Source organism: Aethalodelphis obliquidens, unplaced genomic scaffold, assembly GCF_003676395.1.
Source record: "Aethalodelphis obliquidens isolate GAN/ISIS:26980383/991018 unplaced genomic scaffold, ASM367639v1 scaffold44, whole genome shotgun sequence".
Lineage (NCBI taxonomy): Eukaryota > Metazoa > Chordata > Mammalia > Artiodactyla > Delphinidae > Aethalodelphis > Aethalodelphis obliquidens.
Genome location: NW_020837988.1, coordinates 4,967,975 through 4,982,812, shown reverse-complemented (window position 1 = coordinate 4,982,812; position 14,838 = coordinate 4,967,975). Strand labels below are relative to the sequence as shown.

Below are 14,838 nucleotides of genomic sequence, written 5' to 3'. Positions count from 1 at the left end.
CTTCTAGCCCCAAGCAGGCTGACCGGTCCCCTTGTGTCCCTACCCCAGACGGAGAGCAGAGTGCCCGCTGCTTGTCACTGCAGGGAGGCCAACCTCTCCTGCCCCCGCCATGCCCGGCCAGCTCGGGGCTGGGCTGGAGACAGAGGGCCACACTCATTATGGACCGACCTGACGCTCTTGGGGCTGGTGAGGGCTGGAGGGAGATGTATCTGAGGAGTCCAGGAGCAGTTGGAACGGGCGTTAGACCATCAGAAGCGTTGGATAGTGAAAAACGATGACAACAACATAACATCATCTGCTCAGCTTCCGAGATTGTGTGCACGTCCTCTGCGGCAAATTAAAATTCTCACCCAAGTTTGCCTCGGCCACCCAGCAGGCTTCTGGGTGCTTCCAAGGATGACCGACCTCATCCCAGTTGGCCCCGGACATCCCCCGTTTCAGCGCCGAACGTCCAGTGTCCCAGGAAACCGGGGCAGTTGGGCACCCCAGTTACCATCACAAAACTCAGACTGCAGTCGGGGAGTCCTGACTTCCACACATTTGCTTTCGCTGTGGCCGGGGGAGCTCACCCCTCCCCCGGGTCAGAGGAGAGTGAGGTTTTGTCTTCTTCCTTCCTGCCATTCTCTCTTACATCTTGGCATGTTAAAAAAAAAAACAAAACTCCTAGGAAATGAACTTTAAAAACAGCTGGACTGGGTCTGCCCCTCCTAGAAATTCAGGTTCTTAAGGGAGAGGAAAAGAGAAGTGTGAACAGTCCAAGCCAAATCCAGCTCCTCTGCAGAGGTAACCCTTCTGGACAGACCCTGGGCTCACCTACCCAGAGCCCCTGCACGTGCAGCCCAGCCCCCAGGAGCCATCCCCCCCGCCACTGCCCCATGACCCCTGCCCTTAACCCTCCCTCCTCCTTCCCCTCTTTCCCCTCCACTTGCTCTCCCCACCCACCCCCCGCCCTGGCCCCATTCTCCCACAGACAAGCCTTTCCTGGCCTTTCCCGGCCCTTCTCACAGGATTCCCTCCCTTGTTGCTCCCTTAAGTCCCGGGGAGCAGGCCACCGTGGAGCTTGACTTGTCACCAAAGGGCAGGGACCCTGTCAGGGACAGCCTGTGGTTTCTTTCTTAAAGAACCCTTCGTCCCCACTTCCCTCTCCCTGCCACTGACTTGCTGAGGTCTGGACTGGTCACGGTGTCTTTGCTCCCCTGCCCAAAAGAACAAAACCCAGGAGGCAGGGGCCTCGCGTCTTCCGAAGGGCCAGGGTTTGGGCTTTTCCTGTTGCTTTTTTTTTTTTTTTTTAACGGTTTTATTGGAGTATAATTGCTTTACAATGGTGTGTTAGTTTCTGCTGTATAACACAGTGAATCAGCTGTATGTATACATATGTCCCCATATCCCCTCCCTCTTGCGTCTCCCTCCCTCCCACCCTCCCTATCCCACCCCTCTAGGTGGTCACAAAGCACCGAGCTGATCTCCCCGTGCTATGTGGCTGCTTCCCAATAGCTACCTACTGTACATTTGGTAGTGTATATAGGGTATATACGTCCATGCCACTCTCTCACTTCGTCCCAGCTTCCCCTTCCCCCTCCCCGTGTCCTCGAGTCCATCCTCTACATCTGCGTCTTTGTTCGTGTTGCTTCTGAATCCTGTTTGGAATCTTCCTAGCCCATCCTGGAAAAGAAGCCTCTCATTCAGGCTTTCCCTTCCCAAGTGTAAATGATGGACGGGGGAGCCCAGCAAGCCCCATGCCCTGGGGATGCCGGCAGGGGCAGGGTGTCCGTAGGCGTGGAGGCCACGGGGGGAGCACAGTGGGGCTGCAGGAGGGAGTGAGCGCGCCTGGAGCGTCCTGCACGCCCAGCGCCCGTGGAGGCTGCGCGCCCACCCCTGGCAGCCAGTCTAGGCCCCCCCGCTCCTGAGTCAGCTCTGAGCTCGGGCTTCTGAGGGACCAGCCCTGCCACCCTGAGCCCGGCCTCACTGCTGCTGCTTCGCACCTGGACACTCGGGCTGTTACCCCCTATCACTTGTGTTGGTATGTCCTGTGTCCCCAGTCACCCTCCACTTTGATGCTCCTGCGGTTTCCCAGGATCCCCTCCAGCGCCCCGACCTAGTCTGCAGGCCACCTGACTCAGTCACAAGTGGCCGCTGGTGTCCTCGGCTCCCAGCAGGGCCCGGCCCTGGGATGCTCCTTTGGTGGGTGTCAGGTAGCAGGGCAGGGGCTCCTGAGTTGGAGGTGGGTGTGGCCACCGCCCTCATCCTCAACCCCTTTGATAACATCTTAGGCCAGTGGTCCTCAGCGCGGTCATCACGTTCCTAAAACCTGCAGACCCGCTGCCGGACACCACAGTTCATCAGAATACCCAGGGGGTTTCGTCCGAGTTCCTGAGCTGATGCAAGTGGAAGAGCAGAATAGAGGGTGTGGCGGGGACTGAGCCCTTCCATGGGGTCACCCCCACAGACGCAGAGCACACGGAGGCCAAGGGAACGTGGTGCACCGGTGTGTGTGTGCAAAAGGGACATATACGAAGGCGGGAAGAGCAGAGAAGCTGCAGTCCAGCCCTTGCTGTGGGCTGGAGGAGCCCAGGTGCACTCAGGAGAGATTCCACGGTCGCCCAGTGAGGCGACGCCCTGCTGAGAAAGGCTGGCTGGCAGGATCCCGAGGGTGTGGTACCTGGCTGGGCTGGCAGCCCCGTGCCAGCGCGGGGGCAGGGCCCAGGGGACGTGGCTCACCAGGCGGAGAAGAATGGGGTTTCTGTGTTGCTTATCAGGATGGCGGCTCCCGGGCGGGATGCAAGGAGGTTCCAGAGCCCGCCCAGCGGATGGCTGCCATCAGTCCCAAGTCATGCCAAGGACTTTGAACGGGGGACCCCACCTCCGACTCACTGGCGACACGGGGCGGCAGCTCCCTCCCCGGTTAGGTCTGGGGTGAGTCGCGTGCCTGCCTGTGGACACAGGGGACAGGCGATGGCTTTGGACAGTGAATCAGCTGCACAGTGCTGTCAGAGGAGGGACGGAAGACCTGGACAGACACCTTGACCTTCCTCGTTGAAAGAAACCTTGGACCTTTGCAAAAGGTCAAGGAGCTGGTTGTATCCACTCAACCATTTGGGGGGGCAGTGAAGAGATAGTGAAAAGGTTTGGAGGAGAAAGACGCCGCTGTGAGGGTCGGTCCAAGAAGGTAGGGCAGGGGCTAGTGAAACATTGGCAAGGATTCGCCCTTAAGGTTCACTCCATCACCAGAAATATATTTCAAAGGCTTCCCACTCCTGGAATAGGAGCTCAGGGTCAGCTTCGGCTATGAAAGTGACAGCAGAAGCCTCTAGAAGAGGCTGTATTCCTGCCCAGGGCTGGTGGGAGCATGCTTGTCAGGGTCCTGTAACTTGAGTAAGGCTGGACAAAGTGACCCAAAGCTGGGTTTGGATTCCTAGACCCGGGACCCAGCAGGTGAGAAGAGGCGAGACTCTTGACTCTGATCCCCAAACCAGCCCCCAGCCCCACCCACCGAGGCCGGCTCTCATCCTCCCCCACCCCCCCGACAACAGAGGTGTTTGTTCTCGGGCCTTCTGAGGCAAGAAAGGACACTCTTGACCCTTTTACCCTGCCCTTTAGACTGGCTGGGGAGTGATGGTTAGGGACTCAGAAAGGGAGGAAGCCTAGCTGGCCAGCAGGCCTCACCGCCTTGCACACCTGCCTATTTAAAAAGCAAAGGAGCAGAACAGGAGCTTTTGCCTAAAAATCACAAGCCAGATTTCTCTCTGGACCCTGTCTAACTTCTCCTACTCTCGTTGTCTCCTGTGAAATCGGGGCAGATCTGGGCTGCCGTGGAGAAGGTGTGGGCCAAGGTTCACTCCCAGCCCTCACCTGGCAGAGGTACTTCTGCCTTGGACAAAATCTCAAGGGTCACCCAGGGGCGACCCTCTAGGCTCGTCATCCACTGAGGATGTCCATGCTCAGAAAGGCAGCAGGACAGTCAAGTCCAAGCTCATCAGAGTGCCTCGTAAGCCCTCCCAGCAGCTCACGTCCCTTCTGTGCCAAGGGGAGGATCCATCTCTGGGCACTTCCTGGGTCTCAGCGGGGATGGACCCCGGAGGTGACCAGGGGAAGGATGCCCGCCCAGGGCAATCATGGGCTCCTGGGAGTTTCCGTGCCCCGTGAGCCGACTGTCCAGCAGCACGCAGGAGCCCGGTATCAGAAAGACCTTCACGTTCACGGCGGCTCTCCAGGGAGGTACACCTGGCCTGTCCAACCTTACAAGGGGTGTAAATGTCTCCCAGGAGTGTCAACAAGAACGAATGAACGAGTGCTGGTGGGGATGTAAGCACAGGTGGGCCAAAGTCAGATCTATCTGACGCAGGACTTCGCAAGGGCATGAGTCTTGACTCGGGGCGGCAGGTACTCAGCCTGTCTCGGAAAGGGGACCTGTGAGTTCTTGGAAAGACCTCCCAGCAGGAAAGGGTTCAGCCCCACCCTGGCCCAGCCCTGCTTCCTGAAGCTGAGTCAGTTCTCTTGTTGACCCTGACTGTCCTACAGTCCCATTCTCTGTCACCCCTCCTGTCATCAGCTCACACTGGAACCTTAGTGATAACGCTCACCTCCACCTCACAATAGACTCTGATTAGGTTCTCGGGACACGCCAGCTCCTGGGTACCAAGGGCTTTAGAGGGTCCGTCCCAGGGCATGACCCTGGCAGCCCTGGGATGCCGGGGGTTGTATTGTTCTTTGAATTTCACGGCAGGGGGAATGGAAGGTAGCACGCCAACATATCGTGGGCCCAGGAGTCGAACACAAGAAGACGAACTGCAAAGCCCAAACTTTACTGTGTGCCAGGCGGCGAGGACCTCGGGGCAGTACGGGGGGCTCATGGCCCAGGGTTGTGGTTCCGTCTTGTCGGATCTTTCTGTTCCCCTCAGGCATTAGGGCAGGAGTCTGCAAACTCTGCAGCCCGTGGGCCTAATCCAGCCTCCGACCTGCTTTTATAAATAAAGTTTTATTGGAACTCAGCCATGCACTTTTCTTTACATATTGGCTGCTCTCCCACTGCAGTGACAGAGTTGAATAGTTGCAACAGAGACCCGATGGCCCGCAAAGCCTAAAATATTTACTTACTGGCCCTGTGTGCTGTCCTCTGGCTCCTGGGATGAGGTCAGAGCATGTCTGAACCCCTTCCTCTCTAAGAAGTAAAAGGAGAGAGCTGCCTTAGGTAACGTAGGCAAGGATGCCAGTAACCTTGCGGGGGAAGGTCAGCGCCCACTGAGCGGTACCGCCGGGGCCCTTTGTGGACGTGCCAGGTGGGGTGTCTTCCTGTCTGCCCACTTCATCTTATGAAGAGTTTGGCCTGGCTTTGAGGGGCCACGCTCAATGACCCTGTCAGCCCTAAGCCACCAGAACAGTTCCTTTATCAAAAGACTAATAATAATTTTTCAGATGCTCATCGTCACTTTGATGCGCTGGTGGGTGGGTGTTCAGGGGAGCATCATGAAGTTGTCCAGAAGGGACAGGATGAGAGTTGATTAAAGGAAGCCCATGCAAGATAAATGTAAGTCCAAGATTCTGGAAGGGTCAGGATCTTCCTAAGAGTCTCCTTGACCTGGCAGCTCCCAGGTGAAGGCTCCCTCCTCTCGAGATGTCTGGAGCTATGAGTCTCGTATGAAGGATGCATGCGTGAGTCGGGGGAATAAAAGAAAACACAGGCTGAGTTTCAGGCCCTCAAACAAAAAGGAGATGAAATATTAAACACTGGGGATTATCGTAGGTATTCTCTGCTGGAGGTAGAACAGGAGCCCGTGGCCTAATGGAAGTGTGTCCCTGTCCCAGGATCGTGGGGTAGGTGAGTGGGCAAGGAGGCCAGGGTGGGGCCGGCTGCTGGTCGACAGCACTCCCTGGCCGCTGTCCAGAGCTGATGGGCGGATTCCTGTTGGCAGCAAGGTAGACGGACGTGAGCACATTGACCGGAAAGCCAAGTGACAGTGGAGTTTCCCTTTTCTATCTAATCCATCCACAACTCCCTCAGGCCACATTCCAGCGTTGCTTGCCAAGTGGCAGCCACATGTCATGCCCTTGAGATCCTTAGTGACCAGGTGAGTCCTCGTGGACCTGTCCAGCCAAGGTAGAATCTCGTCCTGGGAGATACCCTAAAACTGCCTTCCTGTTGCCTTCAGACTGACCCTGTTTCCTTCCCATCTTCCCTTTCCTTCCTCTACCAATGGACGTGCAGTTCAGTCATGGTAGTTTGCTGCGTGGGGAATGAGGGTTCTTAATTTATGTGCGCGCCTGGGGACCTCCCTGGGGGGTCATGTATCGCTTTTGTCCCCGTCTCTTTCTGTTTCTCCTTCCCTTGTACTCCAATACCTGGTTTGTGTGCAAGGCAGGCTCTCGAGGCTTGGCTCCGACCAAGTGACCAATTCACAGAGCCCAGCCCCTAAGTGTCCTGCAGAGGCAGGAGGGCAGAGGGTCACCGTGAGCTCCCCAGGGGCCCCAGGAAGTCCAGTGGCAGTGCCAGACCAGCATGCAGCCAGCCCGTGGGCAAGCCCAGCCCAGACCCAGATCTGCGTCCCCATCAGAGTCTGCATCCGTACTTCCTTGTCCCGTTTCTGAAGTTGCTTCTGGACAAAATGTGATCTCTCCATCTCTATGCCGTAACGGAATGGAACCCCAAAAGTGTTGAACACCTCATATGTGCTAGGGACTTCATAGGCATGAAATCAGGTCCCTGGGTGACAGCAGTCCTTCATGGTTGAAGTTAGTATCCCCACGTGACCCTCTGCACATTACATACAAAGATCTGAGGTGTAGAAGTTGGATGATGTGTGCAGAGTCGTGCAGCTAAGTGGCAGAACTTGGGTTATCCTAACACCCAGGCTGTGTGCTCCCCGCTGTGCTGTAAGGTCCATAAACATGGAGCATCTCCAGGGACCAAGGACAGCGTGAAGCGGGGAGGATCCGTGTCCCCTTCCTCCTCGTGTTCACCTGCACGCATGCCCTGAGCTTTCCCCTTCCCTCACCTGTCACAGGGATCCACTGGGGCCTCTGATACCATAGGAGGGCATTGGGCAGAGGCCAGGGCCCCCGTCCGTGTGGGCGCCCCGTTCTGGACATCCGCCCTCACGTGCCTTCTTGGTCTTTCAGGAATTTAGCCATTGGAATTGGGATCCAGAATTTCCCGGAGGGCCTTGCTGTCAGCCTCCCGCTGCGAGGGGCTGGATTCTCCACCTGGAAAGCCTTCTGGTAAGTGCTCCAGACGCCCACTGTCGGAGGCCAGGGTCGGGTCCGATATGGAGCTCAGAGCAGTCCTCCTGCGGGCAAGAGCAACCTCTTCTGGCCTGGAAGTGAATCTGAAGCTTCTGGAAACACCAACAACCTGGTTGAATGCTGCACCCCCAGAGCTGGGAGAAGCCTCCAGAAACTCATCTCTTGACCTTCAGCCCGTTTCCTATTTTCAGAACCCCTCCAGGGATAGACACGCCCACTCTGGGTGGGGTTTTCTCTGTCTCGGGTGGGGAGAAGCAAGGCAGACCTTGTGTCCACTCTCCATGTCCCGTATGCCCTAAGGAGGCTCACTTACCGCAGCTTGTCCTCAAGAGTCGTCACATTAGCTGCCGCCGTGGCCCTGGTCACAGCAAAGACCAGGATTATGTGAACAGCGTCTGGGCAGGTGAAGCTGTGGTGCTCACGCCTCGCGTTTTCACAGCCCCAAAGGGCTTTCAAGTCCGTTCCCTAATTTTACGTTTTCAGTGACCTGTAAGGTAAGGCCCCAGGTCTCAGAGGAGGGGATCGTGGCCCCGAGTGTCAGCCAGCCGGCTCATCAGGCGGTGATGCCAAGGCTGCTGCAGGCTCTTCTGCCCCTCGACTCAGGACTCTGAGCCTCAGGACACCTCTTTATTGAAGGGGCCACTGCCCTAGCATGTACGCCGAGAGCACTCAAGGGCTGCTCATAACAACAGCTAAAAAACGCCTTCCAGGGCTTCCCTGGTGGCGCAGTGGTTGAGAGTCCGCCTGCCGATGCAGGGGACGCGGGTTCGTGCCCCGGTCCGGGAAGATCCCACATGCCGCGGAGCGGCTGGGCCCGTGAGCCATGGCCGCTGAGCCTGCGCATCCGGAGCCTGTGCTCCGCAACGGGAGAGGCCACAGCAGTGAGAGACCCGCGTACCGCAAAAAAAAAAAAAAAAGCCTTCCATATTATAGGGCCTTGTGACTTACAAGTTCTTGCATATACTTAAATCATTTTAGTTCCATCCTGTGTCATCTCTTTCTCCATTGCTGGAGACTACGGAATAGAGGTTTCGGGGGAAGGGCAGAGAAACATGGCCCTAGAAATTTTTTCAAATGTGAGTTCTGTGAGCCCGGAAGCCGTGACTGCCGTCTCATACAGGAGAGACTCCAGGGGCAAGGAGGGGAGGGGAGGGGGGTATCTGTGGTCAGTGTCCAGACCCTGAGATTAAAGTGTTTGTTTAACTGGACACACTCACGAGCTGCAGAGTCTGCAGACCCGTGCATGTGAGCACGGAGCCGGGAAGCAGTGGCCCCTTGGAGGATGCTGTAGTGCAAACAGTGTCTCCCCCGTGCCCACCATCTGCTCCTGGCCAGGAAGAAGTGGGGGGAGGTGGGAGTTCACAGTCCTATCCTGTCATCTGCGGAGGAATGGAGGGGAAGTTGTCTCTCACCCCCATTTTACAGATGAGGGGACTGAGGCTCGGAGCCAATAATATCTTGCCAAGTGCCCACGGCAAGGAGCAGTGGGAAAGATGTCCCAGCGCCTTGTCTATTGGTGTCCAGCCTGTACAGGCGTCTCTTGGCGGTAGGGCTTAGCCGTGGGGTTCAGGTACTGGCTTACCTCCTGGCACTGAATTCTCAGGGCTCATGTGGGCTGCTGTTTTAATCAGGGCTCATGGGATTTCATCCTAGAGAAACCCACTCTCACTAGCTCAAATAAAGGGAGTTTTTGAAAGGAGGAATCTCACCTTAATCCAAGATGGAGGGTAGTGGGGCCAGGCCCTCACTATATACATGGCCAGGTAGGTCCACCTTGTCGGCAGAGGTAGGTGGGTACAGCTCCTTCAGAAGGGGTGCCGTTGTGGCCGGAACCCCCAAAGATACCAGGCACAGCTGTCCTTGGGAAATGTCCATACCACTCCAGTCAAGTGTCCTATCCTTCAGAAGACAATGTAGGCATCAACCGGTGAGTGGGTATATAGCATGTGGTGTGTCCACACAGCGGGATATTATGCAGTCATCAAAGGAGTGAAGTACTGATAGTTTTTACAATGTGGACGCACCTAGAAAACAGGATGCTAAGTGAAATAAGCCAGTAAAAAGGATCCCCTATTGTATGACTCCGTTTATAGGAAATGTCCACAGTAGGCAAGTCCCTGGAGACAAAAAGCAGATTAGTGGTTGCCAGGGGCTGGCGGGAGGGAGGAATGGGGAGTGGCTGCTAGTGGCTGTGGGGCTTCTTTCTCGGGATAATGAAAATGTTCTGGAATTAGATGGTGGTGAAACGGTTGCACAACCTTGTGAATATACTAGAAACCATGGAACTGCACACATTAAATGGGTGTGCCATTTGGTATGTGAATTATATCTCAGTAATGTTGTTATTTTAAAAGGACAATGTGGAAAACTTGAAACTCTGAAATAAACCTGGGAGGGCTGTCTCCTGGAACTCTGTAATAGGGAGTTGGGAAAGGAGACAGAGGTGGTGTAAAAACAAACAAAACCCAGCGAAGTGCTTTGGCACTGCCATGCCGATGTGATGTGGAAGACAATGCATGGTTTTCTAGAGCTGAGTCAGCAGTCTGAGCATGCCTGTGTCTGCTTGACCCTCCCCGCGGCGGGACGTGTCTCTGTTCTCTCCTTAGGTACGGGCAGCTCAGCGGCATGGTGGAGCCCCTGGCTGGGGTCTTTGGTGCCTTTGCCGTGGTGCTGGCGGAGCCCATCCTGCCCTATGCTCTGGCCTTTGCTGCCGGCGCCATGGTCTATGTGATCATGGATGACATCATCCCCGAAGCCCACATCAGGTGGGAGAGCTTCCCCTCCCCCATCTGTCCTTGTCTCTGTCCCAGCCCAGCTGGCCCCCACCTCTAGATCTGCCCTGTCTTTACTTGCTACTCTGTTCTTTACTCCCACCCCTTCCAGCCCCTTCCCAAGATCATCCTCACCCCCTCCCCACCACCAACTGTGTTCTTTGAAACTAAAAGAGGAATAACGGGCAGTCGGGTGGAGAGTCAGACCAGGTCATATTAGGCAGTGGCATACATGCCCTGCCCTCTACCCCCAATGAAACAGACTATTATTTTCTTATATTCTCTCTCTCTAGATTTTTCTGGGGCTGGAATGAGGGAGAAGTGAGCTCTTAAATGTTGACCACAGCTATTCATTCAGGTTCTCATTGTCTAGCTGCAGGCCAAGTGTTGGGGATGGAGGGTTCCTCTCTGTTTCATTTTGGTTTTTATAGAAGAATGATTTTGAGGCTAGTATTCAAGGTCAGATTACATAATATCTTCAGGAAATCGTTGCTGCTTTTTATTATTCAAGCATGGATTGCAGAGCCATGATAGGTGACCTTGAGTAAGTTACTTACTTCTCTATGCCTCAGTTTCCCCACAGTAAAATGAGGATAATAATAGTACTGATTTCATGTGTTTATCCTTTGGTATTACATGAGATAGTCAGTTTGCCTGGCATATATATAGTAAGCCCCAATAAATGATACTTATTATTTATTGAAGTATAGTTAATTTACAATGTTGTGTTAGTTTCACGGGTACAGGAAAGTGATTCAGTTACACATACATAGATATTCTTTTTCAGATTCTTTTCCGTTATAGATTATTACAAGATACCGAATATAGTTCGCTGTGCTATATAGTAGGTCCTTGTTTATTTTATAAATAGTAGTGTATCTGTTAATCCCAAGTCAATATTATTATTAGCGTATTTCTCTTGGAATTGGACATTGTGGAGGATGCTTTCAGCCTGGACGCTGTCCCGCAGTGCATCAAAGTCTTCCTTTTCTTCCTTTCCTTCCCTCCTAGTGGTAACGGGAAACTGGCGTCCTGGGCCTCCATCCTGGGTTTTGTGGTGATGATGTCGTTGGATGTTGGTCTGGGCTAGTTGCTGAAGTGCCTCGGACCCCAGGAAAGGCAGCACGAGGAAACGGCCGGGATTGGCTTCTTCAGGACCACAGCCTCTTTCTTCACATCAAAACGTTTTTCCTTTCTCTCCTTTTTGTCTCATTACGCTGATTGACTCTGATCATGACAATTTTTAGTTTTCTTTTAAGGGAGATGGTGGTTTTATTTGGAATTTCCGGTAGTCACAGAACTACAGATATTTGCTTGGCCACTACATGGACTCTTTCTTCGGTGGGAAAACCAAGGACCTACAGATCAGGGAAGTCTCTGCTTTTGCACCTTTGGTCTCCCTCACTGGACTCAGTGGCAACTCCTCAAGGTCACCTACAGAAGCAAGCTACCAAGAGAGAAGTCTCCCAAGCATCTTTGCCTAGTGACTCAGAGCAGAGTGGCCAGGACAGCTCTTGTCTGTCCTTCCCGATCTTTTACCGTTGATCCTCTGTCCATCAAGACTTGAACAGGAGCATCGTGGACAAAGCAACCTACTTCCCAAGGCCCAAGGAGGAACATACCTTCTTCTGCCTCCCCCGAGGGGGAGGCTGCATGGGGTGAGACACAGACAAAGGGAAGAAAAGCAGCTAGTCTTTCTCTTTTTTTAAGGCAAAGATTGAGACTATTGAAATTAAGGGAATTAGGACAACTGTGAACACACAGTGAGCCCTTTGAAAAGAGGACAGGGTGGAGCTTTGATCAGAGACCTCTGCTCTCTCTGGATTCCAAGAGCAAACCGGTTTGCCATGGTTTCCAAGTCCCCTAGACATGTGTTTTGATAAGCTTATAGGCTTCATGTGGGGACACCAGCAAACTGCTAGAACTCAACCCCTTCATTTACTTATGGAGGGAGCCACTTAAGCTCATTTAAGTGAGCGAAAGACATTTGGAATCTGCACTGGGTCCTTCTCTGTTGACTATTCGGTAACTTATAACCTGACCCAGAGCTCTTAAGCTGCTGTGTTGGATTTTGGCCAGAGAGCTCAGGATAAGAAAGGAAAAGGGGTAGGAAAAGAGGAGGTATTTTTACCATTTCCCTTTTAAAGTAGATTTGAGACAAATCATCATTCTAAAATGACCCTGAAGAATGACTTGAACGAGACTACTCCCTTATCCACACAGCTTCTCCATCAGGGGTGACATAACTTGTCTGCTTCCAGCATAGCTAAGGCCTGCCGTCCTCACTGGTCATAGGAGCCTTTGGGACCTTGAGTGGGCTCTGCTGACAAGGCAGGCAGCCCAGGAGGCAGGTATTCAGACACCGTGTGATCAATGCCTGCCCTGCGTTTACATGTCCCAGTGCTGCCAAGGGTGAATACTCTGTTCTGGGGACGCCCTATAACCCTACGCTAGATCTATGTTCGTTCCTCCGGAGCACTGATGATCACAATTGAAGACACATTCAGAGGTTTGATTGGTGGAGGTTCGTTGGTTTGGTGGTTGGCATATGGGTATTTTTATGTCTTTGTATGTCGTTCTACATAATGCAGACTTCTTTCTGATGGACAAGACCTCATAACTGTGATTAATACCAATAAAGGGGATATTGTTGTGGATGACCTGTGCTACGTCCAGTCCTTTTCAAAAAGCTGCTTCTTTCCAGGGTTGATCATATAAGAGCTAACTAAAGTTAGTCCTAGCATCTACCCTACCCAACACCAGGAGAAGCAAAGGAAGGAGTTCACACGAGAAGGGCTAGCTAGATTTATGGTTGCAGACCACCGCATCCGACTCCAGCTTACTTAGGCAAAGAATTTAATGGAAGGTTATCAGGGAGCTCATAGGATCTATAGAGAATCGGGCTTGAAAATGGGTTGGATCCAAGAAAACTAGAGGTCTGGGACTATGGCCCAATCGCATCTCAAAAACAGCTTGATTTGGAACGCCATGGTCCCTCGAAACTGGACCATTACTCAAACTGCTACCATCACCACCATGGGAAGGAGCTCTAAAGTGACCCTGATTCTCTGTGTCCCGGCTTCACGTTCAGCGTTCTGAGCAGGGCAGGACCATCTAGCTGGCAGAGTTTAGATCCTGTGCCCAGGAACTAACCGGTCTTGTCCTCTTATTAAGACTCACATAATAATGGATTTTCCAGTTTGGGGAATGAGTTCAGATGGTGGAGAGCCAAAAGAAGAAAAAAATAAGTTTATGACAGCCTCACTCTTTTGCTGTTTGACATCTACATATACTTTGATTCTTCGATTTTGTCTTAAAAACAAAAACAAACAAACAAAACTTCCTGCTTAGATAACGGAGCTGTCCCGAAACTTCAGAATTCCCCTTTCCCCCAGTGGCTAGCCGCCCAGTGGTGGAACACGCCCTTCTTGGATTCAAACAGTCTTAACCAGGTGGAGCCCAACATTGAAGAGAGTGTGTCATTTGGTAAAATGCAGGTGGCACCATCCCCACTCTGCCTTCTTCCAGAACCGCCTAGTCTGGCTACGGGAGAAATAACACCACATTGAATACTCATTCTGAACAAACACCCATCTTAGCCAACAGTATCTCAGCCTCATCAGATATTGTCTCCTAGCTAGTCATAAAACCAAATCTTTAAAAATTCGTGTCACAGTTCAAAACAGATGATTGCTTCTGGATGGTGGGATCAAATTCAAAGGACACCTGTCTGTTGCCTCCTCTGCTTGTAAAGTGAATCCCTTGGTCAGAACTAATGTTATAGGATGCCACGATGATAGGACGGACGGGAAGGCTATTCTAAATCCAGACATATGAGCCTGCCTCTTCCATAACGGAAGAGGTCCAAAGTAATCGGTCTGCAGCCAAGCAGTGTGTGGGACCATTGGAGTGTCATCAGTATCCGGGGTCAGGGGTCAATCACCGATCCTATGTGCACCCATTGGCCAGGTCTGACGGATGATGGACAGCCAAGTGGTTGAATCCATGCATTGTGCCATCTTTGGCAACATGGCCACTTTTATTCTTGAATCAGTTGAGAAAGCAGCGATGTCCCCGGGGAAAGAAACTGTCATTCGTAGATAGTCTCGGCCACTTAATTAGTGAGAGTCTCCTCCGCAGTGGAGACTATGGGTGACCTTTCACTCGAGGGACAATTATTTCCACGCTTGCCCCTTCCTGAGGGGCGCAGCCATCTCTGCCTCCCCAAACGTCTCTGTCACCAGACCTCTAATCTTGCTTCTTTCCAGTGCTTGACCATTTGGCCAGGCCATTTGTCGCAGTTCGTAAACTGGTGTAGCTTCTTGCATCAAATCGTCTTTCCTTCCAGGCAAAGCGGACGTAGAAATGTGTGCTTAGAATTCTCCCCACTGGGAGTTCTTCTTTTCACCTTCTACCCTCAGTGGAACTCTAACACCACAGCAGTCCATTTCTAGATGGGGCCGGCATATCAGCAGAGCCATTGGTAAACTAGGCTCAGCAGTTTTTCCTCTCTCAGTCACTTGGAAACTGTCTTTTTTTTTAAAGCTGCTAGCACCACTTACCAGGACTGCCTCTCGTCTCTCAGATCCCTGACTGTCTGATGGCAGAAACATCTCATTCCCTCAAGGCTTTGCCTTTGATGGACACCTTGACTCATCCCAGGGGACTGGTATGGGACGTGGGGAAGGGGGGGAAGGTATGGGCGTCTGGATCTTCTCTGGGGACATTCTCATCCTGCCGTGCTGACGGTGGGACCGGAAGGCCGTTGGTTAGGCTGCGCCAGGCAGGGTGCTTCCCGCCCTCGTCATCTCCTTGAGTCCTCCTTGACTTC

General features: G+C 53.0%; 1 protein-coding gene across 8 annotated transcripts in view; it reads left to right on the top strand.

The window, feature by feature from the left end:
- Nucleotides 1-13,241, top strand: part of SLC39A11 (solute carrier family 39 member 11) — a 416,650-nt gene extending 403,409 nt beyond the window's left edge. For 6 of the 8 annotated variants that reach the window (XM_027080527.1, XM_027080532.1, XM_027080526.1 and 3 more), the window contains 3 exons: nt 7,114-7,212; nt 9,843-10,001; nt 11,019-12,664. In XM_027080527.1, coding sequence (XP_026936328.1) covers nt 7,114-7,212; nt 9,843-10,001; nt 11,019-11,097 — 337 coding nt within the window. In that variant the 3' untranslated portion in view covers nt 11,098-12,664. Of the gene's footprint in view, nt 1-7,113; nt 7,213-9,842; nt 10,002-11,018 lie in introns of all 8 variants that reach the window. The other 2 variants (XM_027080525.1, XM_027080531.1) reach the window with 2 other exon arrangements.
- Nucleotides 13,242-14,838: the final 1,597 nt, after the last annotated feature.